Here is a 22,180-nt window from a genome sequence, read left to right as displayed (position 1 = left end):
CAAAGCCCAGAAACCACTCCATTTGGACTACAAGGTGGATGGCACTCTATTTAAAAGGAAGAAATTGATCTTGGTGGTCAGTTTGATGCCAAATTAGCATTCCACGAGCATATCGTAAATATATGCAAAAAAGCGATCAAACGATTAGGGTTTGTTATTCGCACAGTTAAGAGATTCACTAATATCAAAGCAATCTCTTTACTGTATGATGTCCTAATAAGTATGGTCTCCACAAGAAGTCAAATACAATCTCATGCTGGAACGTATTCAAAATAAATTCACCAGGTTTCTTTACCATAACCTTTATGGCGTGTATCCCTTGTATCCCTTGATGTATCCAACATTGTTTGTATTGGGCATGGTTGGATACGACAAGTTGGAGTCTGGGAGAGAGCTGGCTCTGGCAACTTACATTTTAAAATTATTTCGCGGTGTTGTCAATAATCCAGGGGCATTGCAATGGATAGGTTTGAGCGTACCCGATAGGTATTTGCAATGAAGATGGTGACCGAGCTTATTTGCAGTACCCCACGGCAGAACCGAGCTAGTGCACAACGGCCCCCTTGCTCGTCCAGTCAGAACGCTGAACCTGGTGGCTGACACACTATACCTTTTTTCTTGTTTGTGGAGTGAATTCGCAAAAATTACTTTGTATATAATATGTTATAAGAAATTAATTTAATGTTTTTATATTTATTAATGCTACATTGTTTTTTAAACTTATTATGGTTCAAGTCAGCTAATTCTTTTTTTTAATTGTATTTTAACATTTTTTTCCTTTTACTTTTTGTCTCCTTTATGTCTAATGAATTGGGTTATGCCTGTAATATTAGATATAAGAAAATAAATAAATAAATGAAAAAATAAATAAATGAAATCTGTTTATCTGTATGTTTATATTTAACTGATATTTATTTATTTGTACTTACCTATTTGTAAACCACAAATACTTTAAAGAAATTTCTATCAATTCCTTTGTAAGTGGTGTCGATAAAGTATTCTCTTTCTCTCTCTATTAAATATAGTTTTATTATAGTCACAGCAGACTTATGGACGTTTCTTCCAGACAAATTGTTGTATGTAACATAGAAATAGAACATAATACGTCAAAACAATCGATGGTAATCAAAATATGCGTGCGTACGTGCATGCATGTGTGTGCGTGAATGCATGTGTGTGCGTGCATGAGTGTATCAATCAGTCAGTCAGTCAGTCAGCTCAGCCTATTGCAGTCCACTGCTGGACATAGGCCTCCCCAAGTTCGCGCCAGACATCCCGGTTTTCCGCAATCCTCATCCAACCGACACCGGCAATCTTACGTAGATCGTCGGTCCAACGGGCCGGAGGACGTCCCACACTGCATATGTCTATACGCGAAGTATATACAATTGCGTATATACAATGGGTGTATACAATTTTTTTAAGTCATACAGAGTACAAAATTAAAAATTAATTTATTTAAGTAGACTTCTAAATCACTTTTGAATTGACACAAAATAAAATTAAAGTTGTTTTAGTTGATTAATTATATATTGTTTTCTAATGTTTACGCGAATTTCATTCATTGTCATGAAACAACATTTTGGAAGACAGTTATCCCGTAACCATGTTTGCTTTAAGGTATCCGAAACTTCAGGCATTAAAAAAAAATTGGTAAACCGCAATAAAATTCGAAAAAGTTGTTTCATTATAATTAATTATAGTTGAGCTTATTTCAAAATTACATACAAAAAATCATCAAAATCGTTCTAAACATTCTAATTTAAAAAAAAAAACGGTTTTTCCATCCAATCACAGAACCCGAAATTACACCGAAAGGCAATACTAGCGCCTTACTGAGTCATAGGTTTTTTATAAAAACGAGAGTAATCGCTAATTGTCTCCATTTCCTTCACGACTTCGAATATAAAAATCGTTTTATTTCGTTTGATAAAAAAAAATACCCGTATTTTTGTCATTCGCTCGTCAATAGTCAGTCAGTGTAGAGTCAGTGGGACGTGTTAATCGTTAAGGCCAGATTTACTTGTGTTTACAGCTATGAACTACAAGATTTTCTTTTATTGCGTGAGTACATTTCGAAACGATATTTTATGAAATCGGAAAAAGAGTCACATTTTAATTGTAGTCTTTTTGGTTATATGGCTTTAAGATATTTTATCGTGTTAAAAAACTGTATTTTAAATTAATTATAATAATAAAATAAATATTCGTTTCATTTTTATTGAAATTAGCTTAAACAAAACGTCAAGGAAAAAAAAAACAATTTCAATCAAATTTTACAGTAAATATTCAAGAGTTCTTCTAATGATTCATTAGAATTAAATATTAAATTCCAGATTGTTTGTATTTATTTATTTATTTAAATCTATATATAAATAAAATCTAACTAAAATCTATAAATTAATAAAATTGGAGTATCTGCTTGTGATATTAAAATAATCACTTTTTGCTAAATGCATATGGATGTATACACGATACATATATACCAAAATAACATTTTTTTAAGTTCTTGTCTGTCTGTCTGTGTCTGTCTATCTGTCTGTCTGTTCTTTCCGGCTAATCTCTGAAACGGCTGGACCGATTTTGACGAGACTGATATAGTAAGGAGTAACTTAGGCTACTTTTATTTCAGAAATTGATTTATTTTAAAACTCTGCGAACTGAACATAACTTTTTTTGTTAAACGCAGACGAAGTCGCAGACACAGCTTCTCGTAGTTTCTAAATAAAAATAAAAATACGTACGCATTTATTACTACAAAACATATAAATTCAGGAAACGAATTTAAAACTCATTTGAATACAAATGTACGATAGTAAATTGTATGTACATTTAAAAAGTAAAGAAAAGTCATGCAAAAAGAACACATTGACGATACCCCTAAGGCTATTCAAATCTTTAACAAACATACATTAAGGATACCATATCTTTACCCGTTTAAATAATCATTTGGCTTATTTATACTGATATTAGATAACTGAAAGGTTTGCTTGTTTGCTTTGACACGCTAATCTCAGAAACTACTGCTTCGGATTGATTTATCCTTTTTGTTTTGAATAGCCTATTTCACTTCAGCCTATCGCAGTCCACTGCTGGACATAGGCCTCCCCAAGTTCGCGCCACACATCCCGGTCTTCCGCAATCCTCATCCAGCCTACACCGGCAATTTTACGTAGATCGTCGGTCCAACGGGCCGGAGGACGTCCCACACTGCGTTTGCCAAGACGCGGTCTCCACTCTAGGACCCGTCTACTCCAACGGCCATCGGTCCTGCGACACAGATGACCAGCCCACTGCCACTTCAACTTGCTAATTCTGTGGACTATGTCGGTTACTTTCGTTCTCTCGCGGATAGTCTCATTTCTAATCCTGTCTTTGAGAGAGACCCCAAGCATAGCCCGTTCCATTGCACGTTGTGCGACTTTAAACTTGTGGACCAGTCCCTTGGTCAGTGTCCACGTCTCGGCTCCGTATGTTAACACAGGCAGGACGCATTGCTCGAAAACTTTTGTCTTCAAGCATTGCGGAATCTTCGAAGTGAAGACTCGACGGAGTCTGGCAAACGCCGCCCAGCCCAACCGAATCCTCCTATCGGCCTCCTTCTCGAAGTTGTTGCGGCCTAGTTGGATAGTATGGCCTAGGTAAATATAATCCTGAACAACTTCGAGAAGGGTACCATCGACCGATACCGGTATCGGTATGACTTGGTTGTTAAACATAACTTTCGTCTTATCCAAGTTCATACAGAGACCGACACGTCGGGAGGACTCGTTTAGGCCGGCCAGCATTTGGCCTAACTCATCCAGCGTCTCCGCAAAGATGACAATATCGTCGGCGAAACGAAGGTGAGAGATGAATTCACCGTTGACGTTGATGCCCCGTTCCCCCCAATCCAAGGTCTTAAAAACATCCTCTAGCGCAGTGGTAAACAGTTTCGGTGATATTACATCCCCCTGTCTTACCCCGCGCCGGAGGGAAATAGGTCTTGTTCTTTGGTCATTGACATGAACGGTCATCGTCGCCGCGTCGTACATAGATTTTAGTACTTCGATATATCGCCAGTCGATATGACATCTCTGCAGAGAGTCCAGGACAGCCCAGGTCTCGACGGAGTCGAAGGCTTTCTCGTAGTCCACAAATGCCATACACAGCGGTTGATTATATTCTTCCGTCTTTTGGATAATCTGCCGAACAGTATGGATGTGGTCCACGGTGCTGTAGCCATTTCGAAACCCAGCCTGCTCTGGTGGTTGGAATTCGTCGAGTCTTCTGGCGAGACGATTCGTAACAACCCTCGAAAACAGCTTATAGACGTGGCTCAGAAGTGAGATCGGTCTGTAATTCTTTAACAGAGACTTATCGCCTCTCTTAAAGAACAGCACCACCACACTCCTGGACCACGCCTCCGGCGTGGTACCTCGGTGGATGACGGCGTTAAATAGTCTTGCCAAGGCTTTCAGGACAGGTCGCCCTGCGGCTTTAAGGAGTTCAGTGGTAACTCCGTCATCCCCCGGGGCCCTTCCGTTTTTAAGCTGCCCGAGCGCTGCACCAATCTCATCCTCTTCGAAGTCCGGGATACACTCCGAATAATGGCGCAACAATGGTGCCCGTGGATCTTCGGTGTCCCAAGTCGCAGGCTTGCGTGCGCTCGACGAGTACAGCTGTCCATAAAAATTCTCAACCTCTTCTCGGACCTGAGGGCGAGAGCAGACGGTTCTGCCATCTGCTGTTTTAAGCTTCGCAAGAAGGCTTCTCCCCAATGGTCTTTGGAAAACTTTGGACCCCCTATTCTGCTCAATCAGAGTAGCAACCTCTCTCGTATTTGAGCAGCGGAGGTCTCGGCGAATAATTTTCCGTACCCTCTTGGAAAGAGCCCTCTGTTCTGGCGAAGCAGCCGGCAACTCGCGCCTCTGCCGCATCAGATCCAAGGCTTCGGGAGAAAGTTTGGACTGCTTCGTTGGCTTTGTTGGTGGAAAGTGCCTGCGACCCAGTGTACACACCGTCTTCACCACGTTGTCGGTTATCTCGTCCACGTCGCTAGTAGTTTCCAGCGAATCGAATCGGTTTTGGAGTTCCAACTGAAACTGCTCGGAGCCACATAGTATTTGGGGCAGCGTAGGTCGGAGAGTAGATTTCATCAAGCGGGTCCGCTCCTTTCGGAGACATATATTCAGAGTGCCCCGTACTAGCCGGTGGTCGCTGCCGGTGTTAAACCTGTTAACCACTGAGACATCTCTGAATATATGCCTTTTATCCGCTATGATGAAATCTATCTCGTTCCTCGTCACAGTATTGGGGCTTTGCCATGTCCACCTCCTTTGGGGCTTCTTCTCAAAAAATGAGTTCATCAAGAAGAGCCCCTCCGATTCGAGGAAGTTGACAAGCGTCTGCCCCCTGTGATTTCTGTGCCCCAATCCGTGTGGTCCGATGCTCGATCCGTCGCGGCCTTGTACTCCCACTTTAGCGTTGAAGTCTCCCATAACAACGCTGTAGAAGGTCGAAGTAGTGCCATGTATGGCCCTTGTAATATCTTCATACAAGGCTTCGACTTCATCGTCAGAGTGTGCCGAGGTCGGCGCATATACCTGTATCACTTTCAGGGAGTACCTGTCGGTGAGCTTAAGTACAAGGTACGCTACCCGGGTCGACACACTACTGACTTCCACAACGTTGTTAGTGAGAGTCTTGTGAACCAGAAAACCGACGCCACCTTGGGAAAGCCCATCACCTTCACGGAAGTAGAACAAGTGCCCGGAGTCCAGGATCATCGTGTCCTCTCCCTCTCTTCGGACTTCAGACAACCCCAGTATGCTCCACTTAATGTGACTAAGTTCTACCTCAAGTTCGGTGAGGTGATGGTCCAACCGTAGCGTGCGTCCATTATACGTAGCCAGGAATATTTTTCTATGGCAGCCTCCCGTACCCCGGTGATTCTTAGCACCCTCTACCCCACCGTTACCACGGCCGCTGCCGTAGCCGGGAATAGTGGGGCTGCCGGGAACTGAGGGCCTTATTTTTAGGTTCGAACTCATGGGGGTTTTTGCCCATAGTCACCACGCTGGGCAGGCGGGTTGGTGACCGCAGGGCTGACTTTGTCGCACCGAAGACGCTGCTGCCCGTCCTCGGTCTGTGCATTTAAAAAGCCAGCAGTTGGATGGCTATCCCGCCATCGGTCGGCCTTTTAAGTTCCAAGGTGGTAGTGGAACTGTGCTATCCCTTAGTCGCCTCTTACGACACCCACGGGAAGAGATGGGGTGGCTAAATTCTTTAGTGCCGTAACCACACAGCCTATTTACCGAGGAAGAATAGCCAATAGGCTATATTTTTTTCTTAAGTGAGCTCGTGTGAACGCGTGGCACAGCCAGTTTTTACATATTTCGCAGTGATAAAATTGTTTCATATTAATGCGAAAATTGTAACCAAATTTATTTATTTTATTGTAATATTGTAGTCCACTGCTGGACATATGCCTCCCCAATTTCGCGCCATACATTCCGGTAACATAATCAACAACTGCAGTTACGTTTCATTATCGATTATTAGAATATTATCCTATTATATTTATGTTAAAAGTATGTAATAAGTCTATCATAATTTACAAATGAGAGCGCATTAATTCCAATTTGAATTGCCAATGCTGAAATTATTCAAATTCATATTTAAAAATAGTCGAGCAGAAACGAATTCTCACGCTTTATCATATTAGTAAAATTTACAAATACCCTACATTAGCAGTTAAATTATATATTATTTTTATATAACAACGTCGATTAACAAGTATACGGCTCACCTGATGATAAGCGATTAGCGTTGATTATTTATAGACGCCTGCAACACCCGAAACGTCGAAAGCGCGTTGCGGACCCTACCTCCAAACTCAGTAGCTCTGAACAGAAACACAACACTGATTGAAAGCAGTATTATTTAGCTGTGATCTTACGTTTACGTTTAGATTTTAATGATTATTTCATCAAGTAAGATTAAACAGGTGATTCAAGTAATAATTTTAAATTCAAGTAAAAACGCGTGGTTTTATAATTATTTTATAAAATTAACAGCATAAGTTATATGTATATCGTAATAAAAAATATGCCTTAATATATATACACGATCGTCTTATCCAAAGGTAAACCACCTTAATGCTTGTGTTTTGGGTAACAGCCGACTGATAATAAATCAATCGGAAGGATCGATAACGCTATCGCAATGCTTATGTTGTTGCAGGCGTCTATAAGCTACGGTAACCTCTTACCATTAAGTGAGCCGTACACTTGTTTTTTACCATAATCGTATAACAAAAAATATCATGTTATGTAAAAACGAATAATTCTTACGAGATTTAAATCCGTTACTTCGTCACAACTGATCCATCTCGTTTCCTCCATCCTCTCTAAAAGGGAATTATTTATCGCGCCATTTTCTCAATATTTATGAGATGATTAGAGAGATGTACGCACAAACACACCAGACCTCGTTATCTTTAACATAACGGCCGTTCTTCGTGTGTTACATCAAACGTTTTTTTTACTTATATAAAATGTTATATTCAAAAAATATATGTGAAAATATCACTGATTATATTGATATGAAACATAGCTTTATGGTGAAGCTTATATTAAAAAATAAAGCTATGTATATTACTTTTTAACCGACTTCAAAAAAGGAGGACTCAATTCTACCGTATATGTATATTTTTTTTTATCTATGTTCGGGGATAACTTCGTCGTTTATGAACCGATTTTGATAATTCTTTTTTTGTTGGAAAGAAGATATTCCAAGTGTGGTACCATAATAAGAAAACTGGAATTTGATGATGGAATCCCAGAGTAATCCAGGGAAACCCTCGAAAATCTTAGTGAAGACTAGTGCGTTTGTTTTTTTTTTTTCGTCTACCTACGTTGTATTACTTGTCGAAGTAAATGCAGTCGGTTTTTTTTCGTTTGCGAGCAAATACAATTAGGTATTTTGAAATTATTAGGTAGTTAGTTTAGGTTTTATATTTGGATCGATTTCAATTTCCATTGGCGTAACTATGAACAAAATATTCGGTGAAAAAATGGGTACAACTTAACGAATCCAGTGGAATCTTGTGTTGAGACTCCGGAGACACAGCAAAGCAAAAATACTGATCCTTCTCCTACATGAGGAAAGAGGCCAATACCCAGTTGTGGGATATTATAGGCTGAAGTGAGACTTTTTTCTCTTACTTATCACTAATATTATAAAGCTGAAGATTTTGTTTATTTGTTTGTTTGAACGCGCTAATATCAGTAACTACTATTCCGATTTGAAAAATTATTTCAGTGTTAGATGGCTATCTATTTTATGGAGAAAGACTATAGGCTATATATCATTACGCTAAGACCAATAGGAGTGAAGTACACGTGGACGAAGTCGCGGGCAGAAGCTAGTCAATTATATCCCCCATTAAAAATATATCTATTATGTTTAAATCACTTTCCACTAATAATATAAGAAATGTTTATCTGAAATTAGAGATTTTTTCATCTCTTGTAATTGTCATTCAGCCTTCGTCACGGAGCGAGGTATTTTTTGTTTGACCGATTTTATCTGACTCTAAAAGGTCAAATTACATAATTGTGGAGATGTATTCGTTTAACATAGAAGTACCTTGATTTTTAATCTGTGTTAATTTAGTTAGTATTTAGGTTGACGAAAAAAAAAATTTTTGCGTAGAGATCAGAACTCCAAACCGCCACATGTTTTATATGGTTACAGCGCTTAAATTTAGGCTGTGCTGATTACGGCAGTAAAGAATATAGCCACCCCCTTTCTTCCCGTGAGTGTTGTAAGAGGCGACTAAGGGATAACACAGTTTCACTATCACCTTGGAACTTAAAAAGCCGATCGATGGCGGGATAACCATTCAACTGCTGGCTTTGAAATACACAGAGTGAAGACAGGCCGCAGCGTCTTCGATGCGACAAAGTCAGCCCTGTGGTCACCAACCCGCCTGCCCAGCGTGGTGACTATGGGCAAAACATATGAGTTCACGCTATTTTTGGCGTGAAATTGTGGAGCCCTATGTTCAGCAGTGCTGCGATAGGCTTATGTGCGCGCGCGTGTGTGTGTGTGTGTGTGTGTGTGTTTATATATCGTTTACCCTGACCCCTGATACAGATTTTCAGCTAAGTTGGCGTTAAATGTATTCTGTTTTATCGAATACTCGCTGCTGATGTGACTTTTGTACAAATTCTGCACTACTTTTAACTCTGTGTTGTGTAAAATATAGCTTATATTTGAAGCAGTCTTCTTGTTTGTTTATTTACAGTTTACTTTCCTAGGTTTCCATTTTGATGAATCATGTTATTTATAAGGCAACTAACTGTGCCCGCGACTTCATCCGCGTGGTATTTAACAAAAAAGTTATTTTTCAGTTTGCAGGGTTATAAAATAAATAAATTTCTAAAATTAAAGTAGCCTGAGTTACTTCTTATTATATACTATACGAAGTGGATTAAGGTTTGATACTTGTAATTAACTTTTCACAATAATACGCTTCAGCCTGTAATATACAACTGCTGGACATAGGTCTCTTTCCCAATGTAGAAAAAGGATGTTAATCCACCACTACTATTCCCTATTATGAGTAACGATCGCTATCAGGTGTACATAATAACAACCAGGACAGACGGCTAACACGCTCTCCGAGGTACGGTGAGAAAACCCACGAAGACTGCACAACCTAACGTAAACGTTAAAAAACAACGTCACTGTGTGGATTAAGCGAGTTGTAAACCCCGCTAGCTATTTTTCTATTGTCCCGGATATTTAACTATCTTTTGACATATTTAACAGTAAAAATTACAGATATTGCTCAATATTATGAAGAGTATAACTAGATGACACACCTTGATCTTAAGCCTTATCAAGCACTTACCTTTTCCTACTACCTTTTCCTAATACCTTTATCAAGGATATCTTTATTGCACTAAAACCTTGGACCTAATCTGATATCATAAAGGGCAAACGGTTGTTTATTGTTTCGAAAGCCCTAATCTCTTTAATTTCGGTCTGCTTTAAAAATGCCTTCACATGAGCTGCGTTTTTATTGAGGAAGGGAAAATGTACCATAAGCCCTTACAACCTTCGTGAATAAGCAGGTTTTTTCAGAGGCCCAAATAACTTAAATGATTTTTTAATTTGACTGTCGTAAACCAAAATATTATTAAAATAAACGAAAAATCTTACAAGTGACAAAAATCGTGCGAGGCTTTTAGCTGTGTCAAATAAAGAGTCAGGTCACTGGCTACACTCAATGTGGTCAAATAATCTTGGGACATTTTTAGACAGTGAAAGTTTTAAAATTGCTCTTGGTCTCCGGTTGGGAGCTCCACTGTGCTTTGAATACAGATGTTCGTGCGGAAGAGAGGTCGATTCTTTCGGACTACACGGCCTTTCCTGTAACAAGAGTTCAGATAGGTTTTCCCGCCACGGTTCCCTAAACGATAGCATAAAAAGAGCTCTTGCCACCATCAACGTTCCTGCTCTTATCGAGCCTACTGGAATTAGTCGCAATGATGGCAAGAGACCTGATAGATTAACGTTGGTTCCCTGGGAAAGCGGACGGGCGCTTTTGTGGGACGCAACCTGCGTTGACACACTTGCTCCGTCTCATGTCAGGGAAACAGCCTTAAAAGTGGGAGCCGCAGCGGAAAAAGCTGAAACGACTAAACGGCACAAAATATTCGTCACTAATTCCAAATTAAATCTTTGTGTCGTTTGCAGTCGAAACACTTGGACCTTGGAGTAGCAGTATTAAAACATTTTTAAATGAGATAACTCCTCGCCTTATTGCCTCCACTGGTGACAAGAGGGCTAGTGCATTTTTTGCCCAGAGAATCGGCATAGCAATTCAACGGGGAAATGCTGTCAGCATTCTTGGCACAATTTAATTCCATCTTAAAAAAAACCTAATACTGTAAAATAGAATAATAAATAAACAACTGTTTATAATAATGTTAAAATATTTTAATGTTAAATTGTTCTTTTACGTGTTGTAATACCTTAAATGTATTATAAGACCTTTGAACACAACAAGAAAAGCGAATAAATCATTTGAAAACAAACCGCGGACTAAGGCTTTTTTAGATAATTTTTTGGTACAACAAGCGTATCAGATCCACCCCGGTTCTTTTCTGTAAACAGTCGTATAACATGAAGGTTGACTTTAAACATGCAAAACTAAATCAATTTAAATCATTTTTTTTTGTCACAGGTAATACTCACACTCCGCACAGCCTACACGACCAATGCACACGAACACAGCCATGATTATGGAGAAGAATATGAAAACACGTTATTCGATGAAGAATTCACGAAGAACGATGACGCTGTCACGAAGCAACCAAATGGTTATGATATAACAGAACAAATTGATGATATTCCTGACACCAGAACTAAAGGACCAATCGTACCTAACTATACTATAAGGAAGAAACTTAATACAGTTCCACAATCTGTAACAACACCTAAAATTGACGAAGCAAATAAAAATAAAGAGGATAAAATTAAAAATAATAACAATAATAATGAAAAAGTTTCAAACACATTCCTACCGATAATTAGAGAATACTTCACTAGTCTAAAGAAAGGTATAGTCGATGGGTTTAACAGTATAATTCGAAAGAGAAATTATGATTACAGTATTGATAGTCGCCCAGAATCATCTTTTTCCTATACTGATAAAGTAGATAAGAGCTTTTCACATTTCGCTCAAAAGTTCTATAACGCGATATCAAGGAGACGAGAAGATGTATTTTAGAATTTAACTTACTTTGTATGTTGCATAATTCTTGTTTTTTTTTCTAGATGTCCGTAGTCTGTGTTTATTTCATTAGTCATAGTAAATAATATATTTAATAGTAAATAAAATTGTGATTAGTAAAATATATTTTTATTTATAAGCATAAAACGAAGTATTGAATAAATTCCTACGATTTTTGGCAATCACCGCCATGAAGTAAAATTTTACTCTACTTATTTCACTTAAATCTTAATTCGGTTAAAGGAAATTTGTACAAATGCAAGTATTCATATCGAGCAGGAATCGAAGTTTCATCTTTCTAAGGTCTGTTTTTTTGGAATTGTCCTAATTGGTAAACAAATATGGCGTACTTATGACCACAGACAATTAGAGTATAGTGTAGCTTAGTGAAGTGACACAAAGAGCAAATGAATGAACAATATCAATAAGCCATAGACAAAGTAAAATTAATTTTACATCGAAATATTTAATGATACCATATTGCTAAAATTATTTCAAAACCTAATAATATATTGAATATTTTTGCTAAGAATTAGTAGAGGTACAGAATTACGAAAAAAAATATTAATCGAGCATCGAGCATAAAAGGCAACAAAGGGGACTGTCCATTTTGGCCCAAGGTGAACAGAATTCATACAAAAAAACAAATATACCAATAATTTTCATAAATTAAATCATGTTTATTCGTGAATTGCAGTTTTATCAATATAAACTGATAAAAAGTTTATTTAATAAGTATTTTAATTCATTAATTATATACTTCTAGTTTATTTTCGGTTGGTGATTTGATTACAACACGTTGCCAGTCTTAAAAAAACAATTATTATTAACGAACAATCGATTTTAAAATATTTTTAAATCAATTATTTGTTAAAATCGATTAAAAGTATTGTTAAATCGAATTAATAAGAAAAAAGTCTAAAAAAAGTCTATAAAAGTGTATTTAGTAAAAAAACATTTAACTTTGGTGAAAAATAAACTATTTTAGAAACATTGTTATTGACTAAATAAAAAGCAAGCAATTAATTATATTAAATTCGATTATCGATTTAATCGATTTATTTGTTTATTGAAAATATTATTTATTATGGCAACCCTAAACTACAGACTTTTGCTTCATACATTCATTTGACTTCGATGTTGCTTTCATGGTGATATAGCAACCTACTGTAAGGTTTTCCGTCAACCGAGAATTCATCACTACTGCGACGTAAAATACACAGTAGGCATATTCATAAGTAGGAAAATATATTTTGTATTTATTTTATATGTAAACAATAAAGGTCAGGCAGAGAAGCCATAAAAAAATATTATTGCAACTGCATGGTTGGTCGACGGACAGTAGTAGGTTGTTGTGGCCATGTCATGAAATTATTTGGTTTTTGGGCTGAAAAAGGTTTCAAGATTTTATAAATCTACCTGTCTAGTTTTTAGATAACATTCGTTAACGTACGAATCCGATTAGTAAAACAAAAATAACAAAACAATGATTTTTTATTTCAGAAACCTTCTTGTCCACAAAAAAACAAAAAATGAAACACCTGGATACAAAACTATATCATTTTTCTAATTCATAATTGTTAGTACTACTAACTTAATATATAATTATTATTCTCAGTGACTGTCCACTCGGGGCCGAAACCCCCATACAAAGTGGACAGTCCCCTATATATTTCGTTTATGTGATATGGTCGGTAAAAAAAAAAGCCAAAAATAAAATTTACAACAAAATAAAGGGGCCGCCTGTGTCTAAAATAAGTCGACCCTATTAATATTATTGTCACATTATTTGTATTTACTATGAATAAGGACTAATAACATTGTGCTCCACGATGCTCTCATTGGGTAATCTTCAGTCTCATCCTAAAGTCTCAAAATTTTTTCCTGTGAACTACAGTAAACGTTTATGCCGTTGCTATGTGGTATACTTTAATATTATATGGGATAGCATTAAAAATGTTCAGGATGAAATTGATATTCAGAAATATTCATAATATAAAATAAAACCTTTACAATGAACACTTTACCATAAATGATTGACATTTGCAATATTTTGTAAGCATTTTTTTTTTGTGCGCTCAACATTAAAAAAAAGAAGAAAAAAAAAACAATTAATAACAAAATACAAATAAATAACAAATCGCTTTACTGTAATATTATTTAACAAGTTATAATTCGTGAAATTTTAAAATATAGTTAAAGAACATGGCCTATTTTATCGCTCATGCTGTTCATTCACTTATACTCATTCACTTCTAAAAATATTATGACCACATCCCTATTTGCCTTATAAAAAAAGATATTGAAATGTCATATTCGAAAATATTAGTTATCTGTACTCTCGGAATTCGTATTTTGTAGTTTTTATGTGTTTAAAATGATAAATTGATATTTGTTTTTAGTGAAATAAATAGTAAATGGAGTTTTACAAATGTCCGTAAGCTAATATTTTGTGAAAGTGAGTGATAAATGCGGAAAAAACGTGAATTACGATTGACAGCGGTTTGTTTACCAATTAGGACAATTCCAAAAAAACAAGATATATATTTACGTGCCTCTATGAAATAAATCTCATAAACCTCATAAAAACATGTACAATTTATACGGCCACATCACCACTGCATTCAATATTAATAATTTTCTTTTGCCATTAAGATTAAAACTTGATTGCTGATTACCTACATATTAATTACAACAATACTCCCTCCCGACCTAGACTAGGGACATTAATTTATTGTAATACTTAATGAAGCCGATGATAATAGGAAGGTGTGTGTCTACCGCGGCACTAGGCTTTATTGTGCACTGAATATTACTAAGTCAAGGTTGCTGGATAACACTGGGTACATTACCTAAGCTTGCAATGTACTTAATGCTTATGTAGCGATTTTATGTTGATTGTAGTTAGGTATCTTGACTTCTTTTTTGTTTTTTGTTTGTTTTTTTTTTCTAAGAATTTAGGTAATTTAGTGGCATTCATAAAGTGTGTAGCTTATGGTGAAATAAATATTTATTTCAATACTACCTGACTCCGCAAACGTTGTTTTGCAATATATTTTATTAACCTTCTCAATACTCCCCCCCCCTCCCCCCCCCTCATAACTTAAGGGTATGAAAAATAGATGTTGTTCGATTCTAAGACCTACCCGATATGCACACAAAATGACATGAAAATCGGTCAAGCCGTTTCGAAGGAGTTTAACTACAAACACCGCGAGACGAGAATTTTATATATTAGATATTTAATACTAGCGACCTCTGACCGTCCATATTTTTAACTGACTTCCTAAAAAGGAGGAGGTTCTCAATTCGACTGTATTTTTTTTTATTTTATGTATGTTACATCAGAACTTTTGACCGGGTAGACCGATTTCGACAAATTTTATTTTAATCGAAAAGTGGTGTGTGCCAATTGGTCCCATTTAAATTTATTCGAGATCTAACAACTACTTTTCGAGTTATAGCTAATAATGCGTTTTTACTTGACGCTTTTTTCGTTGACCTACGTTGTATTATACCGCATAACTTTCTACTGGATGTACCGATGTTGATAATTCTTAATTTAATCGAAAGCTGATGTTTATCATGTGGTCACATATAAATTTATCGAGATCTGATAACTACTTTTTGAGTAATCTTTGATAACGCGTAGTTGCTTGACTATTTTTTCGTCGATCTACGTTGTATTACTTGTCGATGTAATTGAAGTCGGTTTTTTTTTTCGTTTGCGAGCAAACACAATTATTTACGCAATAAGTAGTCACCAACATATCATATACTAAAACCTTTTTCAAAATACATTGCATCTTGTGGTATAAGTGTTAATCCGATCAGTTCCGGAAAAAACCGGCTCTCTATTAATTAGTATAGATAGAATGTTACATTAGTATGTAAACCTATTTCATTTACAATTTTTACAAATATATCGGATACAAATATATTCCATATTTATACGTCCGACATTTTTATTTTGTCATAATGGAAAAAATTATTATTCAAATTGAAAACCGTAAATAAAAATGAATACCAACTAATGAAATTGAAATTGCGAAAATTCAGAAAAAAGTGAAAATTAACACTTGAAACGTAACGTACACAATAACACAACACTTTCACGATGTTGGAATACTTTCGTGTTTACGTGTTTCGACTGCTAATATGATGAATTTTAGATTTTATTTGTAACATTATTTTGTTAACGTAATCATAATATATCTGTTCGTGTGTGGGTGCATCGATGTGTATGAGTGTGTATCTTATTTTACAGTTACAAATTGATGTAGCTTAAAGTTTTTTTTATGATTTTTACTTTTATTTTATAACACACACACGGTCATCTGTTCCTAAAGTAAGTAAATTAATACTTTTATTCCAATTAAGAGGTGACTGATATAGCTACATTTTTTGTTTTGATTAATAGATATATAAATAATACTTGTATAAATTACACCCAGACACGAGATGGGAATCGAATTCACAAGCCTAGGAGCAGAAAGCATGTTCACTACAAACTGCGCCAATGGACTACTGAAAATTATTATTTATTGATTTACTAGTCAACGTCTGTTTACAATGACACATTTTTACAAACATTTTCACAGCTGTCTGAAACAACTACAATTAAAATTTATGGGCTATGCGTACACAAGAGCTTTCCATAACTATATCTTAGAGATTATTCACAATTCATTTTTTTTTAAGAGGAAATAATAATCATGCAAATAGCAATAATAAATTGAGATTTAAACATACTTTGAAAACGTAACTAAACGTGTTAACTGAGGTAAGACACAACAGAATATATCCTGCCCAAATTCTGGAGCAGCCCGAATGGGGAAGTACCTCGACCTTACAGAAGATCACAGCTAAATAATCCTGTTTTTAAGCCCTTTTTGTGTTCCTGTTGGTGACCAAGCTCTTGGGGAGAAACGAGGATAGGGTCGGCAACGCGTTTGCGATGCTTCTGGTGTTGCAGGTTTTTATAAGCAACAGTAATCGCTTACCGTCAGGCGAGCCGTACGCTTGTTTGCCCACCTACTTACATAAAAAAACGAATACGTCAAAAATTAAAGTATCAAGTTTCACGATGATTACGATACAATCTGTAACATCTCACTGCTGAATATAGGCCTATTTTCCCATTTAGGAGACGGATCAAGTTCACAAAGTATTAACTGGTATATTTAACCCTATTATGCAACTCACGTACTTGACGTTTTTCGTCATACAGTTGTGCATAGACTGACTTGACACACACAAGGATATTCAACAATAATAGAATTATTATCTGTGATGCGTAGTGTAACAACCTGGCGAACTAATCTTTTTCTTGTATAAGGAAAGAGGCATTTTTTAACTGACTTCCAAAAACGGAGGGGAATCTCAATTTGGTTGTATTTTTTTTAATGTATTTTACCTCAGAACTTTTGACTGCGTGAACTGAATTCGATGATTTTTTTTTTTCGATCGATTTTAATCGAAAGGTGACGGGTGTCATGGAAACTCATTTAAGGTTGATTGATAACTGATGACTACTTTTTGAGTAATCTTTGATAACGCGTATTTACTGCACTGTTTTTTTTTTTGTACCTACGTTATACTAGATCGTTCAATAAATCCCGAGACTAACCTGGAAATGGCGCATATATTAAAAACTCGTTTGATTTTTAAAACGTACTGGCTATCAATACAAGAATATGTGTCAAATTTTTAAAAATCGAACAATAAAATTATTGATTTTGAAACATTTAAGTGACGCTACGGTTGTAATTTCGATACAATGGAAAAAAACGAGTTTTGCGTGTTGATAAAACATTGTTTTTTAATGGGAAAAAATACCGTTGAAGCACAGCAATGGCTTATAAAATGTTATGCAGGATCAGCTCCCTCTAAAGCAACCATTTGTCGGTGGTATGCCGACTTCAAACGCGGTCGCATGGACACCAATGATAGGGAACGCTCAGGTCGTCCAAATGAAGCAGTGACTCAACAAAATATTAACCAAGTCCTCAAAATCGTATTGGAAGATCGGAAGGTAAAAGTGCGAGAGATAGCCGAGATAGTAAAGATTTCAGCTGGTAGTGTTTTCACTATTTTACATAAAAATTTGGCCATGAAAAAGCTTTTTTCTAAGTGGGTGCCGCGTTTGCTTACAACTAATCAAAAGGAACAACGTATCAATGATTCAGAGTGATGTTTGGTGCTGATGAATCATAATAAAAAGGATTTTTTACGTCGGTATGTAACAATGGATGAAACCTGGATATACCATTTCACTCCGGAATCCAATCGGCAGGCAGCGGAGTGGAGAGCGGCTGGTGAAAGCCGCCCGAAGCGTCCAAAGACTCAGAAATCGGCCGGTAAGGTTATGGCGTCTATATTTTGGAATGCGCATGGAATACTTTTCATCGACTACCTTGAAAAGGGGCAAAATATAAATAGTGACTATTACATGTGCTTATTGGAGAGATTGAAGTACGAAATTGCGGATAAACGGCCTCACATGAACAAAAAGAAAGTGGTGTTTCACCAGGACAACGCGCCTTGTCACAAGTCCGTGAGAAGGATGGCCAAAATTAACGAATTGGGCTTCGAATTGCTTCCTCATCCCCCTTATTCGCCAGACTTGGCCCCCAGCGATTACTGGCTGTTTGCAGACCTCAAAAAAATGCTTCAGGGTAAGAAATTTGACTCAAATAGTGAAGTTATCGCAGCAACGGAGGCTTATTTTGAAGCCAAAGACAAATCGTTCTACACACATGGGATAGAAAAGTTAGAAAAGCGTTGGAGGGACTGTATCGCTCTTGGAGGAGACTATGTTAATGAATAAAAATTAATTTTATAAAAAAGACCTTTTTTTAGTTCTTAGTCTCGGGACTTATTGAACCACGTGTTATTACTTGTCTATGTAACTGAAGTTGTTTTTTTTTGTTTGCAAACAAACACAACTATTTAAATTATTCATCATAATGGTGGTTTCTAGCTCTTTTAAATTCAGCGATGCAATTTTACACAGTATTTATAAATATATTTGCTTCTATTTGAATTTCGTAACAATGTGCACTGGCTCTTCCTACGCAAGGATTAGAGCTTCAATCCCTGCTCAGAGCACGGGGGTTGTAATTGTATTTATGAAGGTATGTAATGTGTTTAAACTTATTGATTTAAGAATATGTAAAAATGTAAGTAAGTTGGCTTTTTCCATGGCAACTTAGGCGTTATTTTGCCTAATTTAGGAACAGAATACCGTGTATAAATGTTAAAAAAATAAGCTGTTGCCTACAGGTAACAACAACAACCATACATTTTGACTTTGTAGTTTTTTTTTATTAATTAATACATTTAAAAGTTACCCACCCATACTCAGAGTAGGAGTCGAAGCTCTGGAGCGAAATATCAGGTCCTCATTTATATACTACATCCACAGACCATCACTCCTATTGATAATGTAACAACAAACCATCAAAACTTTACTCGTATATTGTAAAACGGAATTTAATCAAAACCAGATGTAACCGGTATAAACCGGTTCAGAATAGTTTGATACGAGCTAAACTAGTATGATCCGGATCAAATTTCGCAAGTTAACATGTCACATTTAGTACATTTAGTAAACACATCTCTGCCCTTCCTCCGTCATTGAGATCATTACGAATCAATAACAAATTTTAAGTTTGCAAATTTTTCAAGTATGCTAATATCCGGTCGTTGAACGCGGGAATTCAACTTGTTTAGAAATATATAGAGCTGTTTTTACCATCATTTCATTTAACTTATACAAAGGCACGCTGATAAAAAAAAATTGAATTTTCAAAAGATTAAATTTGTATAAATATTCTGTAGTTACAGAACGGTCATTTCATAAAGAATGTTATGCTTAAATTAGGGATCAGAGGTTACTTTTGATACTATCTGTATAATCAAATAAGAAAAAAAAGTACTGTCAATTTTTGATGTAGGAATTTTTATCGACTATTACAATTAATTGTAAGAAATGTTAAATTTATAAAGTTTTCCAATTCCGTATCAATTATTCAAATAAAATCCGCAAATCTAATTATTACTATCTTTCCGTAACGTCGGTTAGAATCTCAAACGACATTGCACTTAACATCCAAACTCGTTTCGTATCAGCGCTAGGGTTGACACTCCTGTTCTAAAATATAATTATTTACACATAATGAATATCTACTTTTTGGTACATTAAAAAAATAACGTTTCAATAATATAGCAGTTAAGTAATGATTACTATTAAATTTCCTAAAAAGGTAATAAATAAAATATTTGGTAATGTCAATATAACGTGTTATAAAATATTACGTCCTTCTAATGTTACTGTACTTATTTCAAAATCCGTGTTTTAGAAGAATTTAATTTAATAGACATATCTAGGTTGGAGCGAATAATTGAAAGAGGCTTTATTTGTGCATTTTGTTTACTATTTTTTAAATAAAAGATGTATGACACGAAAATCCTTTCAATGCGTTTTCTTCAAACAAATATTCCGACAGCTGTAAAGTGTACTCGTCTTTTGAAGATAAGGTTAACTAAAAAATAAAATGGATTCAATACTATTAGCGTCATCTATGTGTTGGCCAATGAACTTTTCAGTACACCCTTATATTAAGCTAGAAATCAGGTCACACTAAGTGAAATTGAGCTTTTGTGTATATTTTCTTAATATCGCAAATAATTAACAAGCTTAAAGAACGGGGTGTAGAAGAATTATATATAAATAGAATAAGAAATAACTTTAGACCACACGACTGAAGTAAAACTTCCTTAGCAATAGACTAGCACGATAGGCCTGCACTGTGTCTTAGATATACGAAAAGTAAAGTATATTTAGAGAAAGAGAAAGAAAATGTGTGTTCGCACTTCTCTCTCTATCTTGCTCCGTTCGTCTAACCCGATCACACTTTTCGTAACATTTTCCAGCAGCCAAGCCAAGCGTGCGTGCAGAAGTTTTAGTTAAAAAACTTAACACAATAAAAGCTTTTTGTAAGTGTAGTGTACGCCCTGCGGCTCCGCTGTGCCGGGGTCAGTATCCTGGAGGCTGTACTCTGTAGTAACGTCGCGCGCGCCGCTGACGCACGTGCCATTCGCGCCTGCGCCTGTGATTTTATAATGGTAAGTAATCTTAAAAACAATATAAAAAATAAATTAATTTCTACTAATGTCAACATAATGTTTATATTAAAATTTATTTATTTATTAATCCATACATACAATTTTGAGTTTCGCGATACAAAAAAAAATGTTATAATTAAGATAAGGACAACATTATGACATTCTTATTTCAACCAGTTAACAGGATTCTATGAGGTAAAGGAGGCGGGCGAACGTCCATAGAAAGTTGGGCCTGAACGTTACATTGATGATTTTAGTGTTATTCTATTGAAACTATAGTCCTTTATCAAATACAGAACATTTTGCATAAATCCTTCATGGGAGAAAAAAGTTACAAGATGACTTTGTTTAGTAAAAAAATAACCTCAAATCGTTATAGTCACTCAGTACTTGTGTTTTTTAAAGTACAATTACACGATTATGGACACCTACGGTTCAATGATAAAGCATGTTTATTACAATTGAATCTATGTATTTGTTATTTTTTATTTGTCAATAATAAAGGGGAGAGTTAAATAAAAAACGGTTAATTATTTTAACATTTATTTATTCATCATAATAAATTATTAGAACGTCATAAAAAATTGTGCAGGTGGTATTAGATTTTCTTGATGTCTTGCCCAGCCTAGATACCCACATTAATGGCAACAGCAACCTACTGTTCGTCTACCTAAGACACAATTATAATAATAAACTCGGATGGCGTACCTTCCTCTGCGAGAATTGTCAACTAATATGTAAAAAACGTCGTTGTGTGTTGTTGTTGTGCTGTTGTTGTTAAACGTAGCGAAAGTCGTGAAAGAAAACCAAAAGATCAAACGAAATGCACAAAACACAAAAATATTCACTGCCGCAAGCTGAGAACAAAACGAATGAATGGCTTTGACACTTGACTTACACCTGACTTAATGTTTTTACACCTTTGATTGCCACCTTAAAAAATAAAGGTAGTCGTTTTTTTATACTAATCTCTTTTTTTAGATAAAACCATTATAACCATTGCAAATCACGATAGCATTGCATACTCTTATTATGCAACATAAGTACATAATAAAAAACCTTAAAAATAAAGACAAATGAAACGAATCAGCAATCCAATAATTCGTTTTTCTCAGCAAGCAACATTTGAAGTCTCTCTATAGGACAGAAAAATATACTAGGACACAGGAAAACAAAAGTGTTTCAATTTATTAATCAATTTACTATCCCATGGTAAAATAACGAATCGTTTCGCCATTAGGAATGAAAAAACTTGAAACGAAT

At 35.8% G+C, this 22,180-nt stretch overlaps 2 protein-coding genes across 2 annotated transcripts in view; both read left to right on the top strand.

Moving 5' to 3' along the window:
* The first annotated feature begins 1,887 nt into the window (after positions 1–1,887).
* Positions 1,888–11,910, top strand: LOC123663414. Its single transcript, XM_045598099.1, has 2 exons — positions 1,888–2,064; positions 11,240–11,910. The coding sequence occupies exons 1-2, from the start codon at positions 2,038–2,040 to the stop codon at positions 11,783–11,785; spliced, it is 573 nt and encodes a 190-aa protein (XP_045454055.1). The 5' UTR covers positions 1,888–2,037; the 3' UTR covers positions 11,786–11,910.
* Positions 11,911–20,855: 8,945 nt separating this feature from the next.
* LOC123663244 overlaps positions 20,856–22,180 on the top strand; it is a 31,938-nt gene continuing 30,613 nt past the window's right edge. The window contains exon 1 of the mRNA XM_045597933.1: positions 20,856–20,917. Coding sequence (XP_045453889.1) covers positions 20,915–20,917 — 3 coding nt within the window. The 5' untranslated portion in view covers positions 20,856–20,914. The remainder of the gene's footprint in view (positions 20,918–22,180) is intronic.

This window comes from Melitaea cinxia, chromosome 20 (assembly GCF_905220565.1).
Source record: "Melitaea cinxia chromosome 20, ilMelCinx1.1, whole genome shotgun sequence".
NCBI classification, from domain to species: domain Eukaryota; kingdom Metazoa; phylum Arthropoda; class Insecta; order Lepidoptera; family Nymphalidae; genus Melitaea; species Melitaea cinxia.
The sequence above is the reverse complement of the archived record's forward strand: the minus strand, read 5'-3'. Positions and strand labels throughout refer to the sequence as shown.

Bases quoted from the DNA above. Each gene is read 5' to 3' on its own strand.
- LOC123663414 (XM_045598099.1), top strand. From the start codon at position 2,038: ATGAACTACAAGATTTTCTTTTATTGC. The intron at 2,065-11,239 runs GTGAGTACATTT...TTTTTGTCACAG, and splicing joins ACAAGATTTTCTTTTATTGC to GTAATACTCACACTCCGCAC.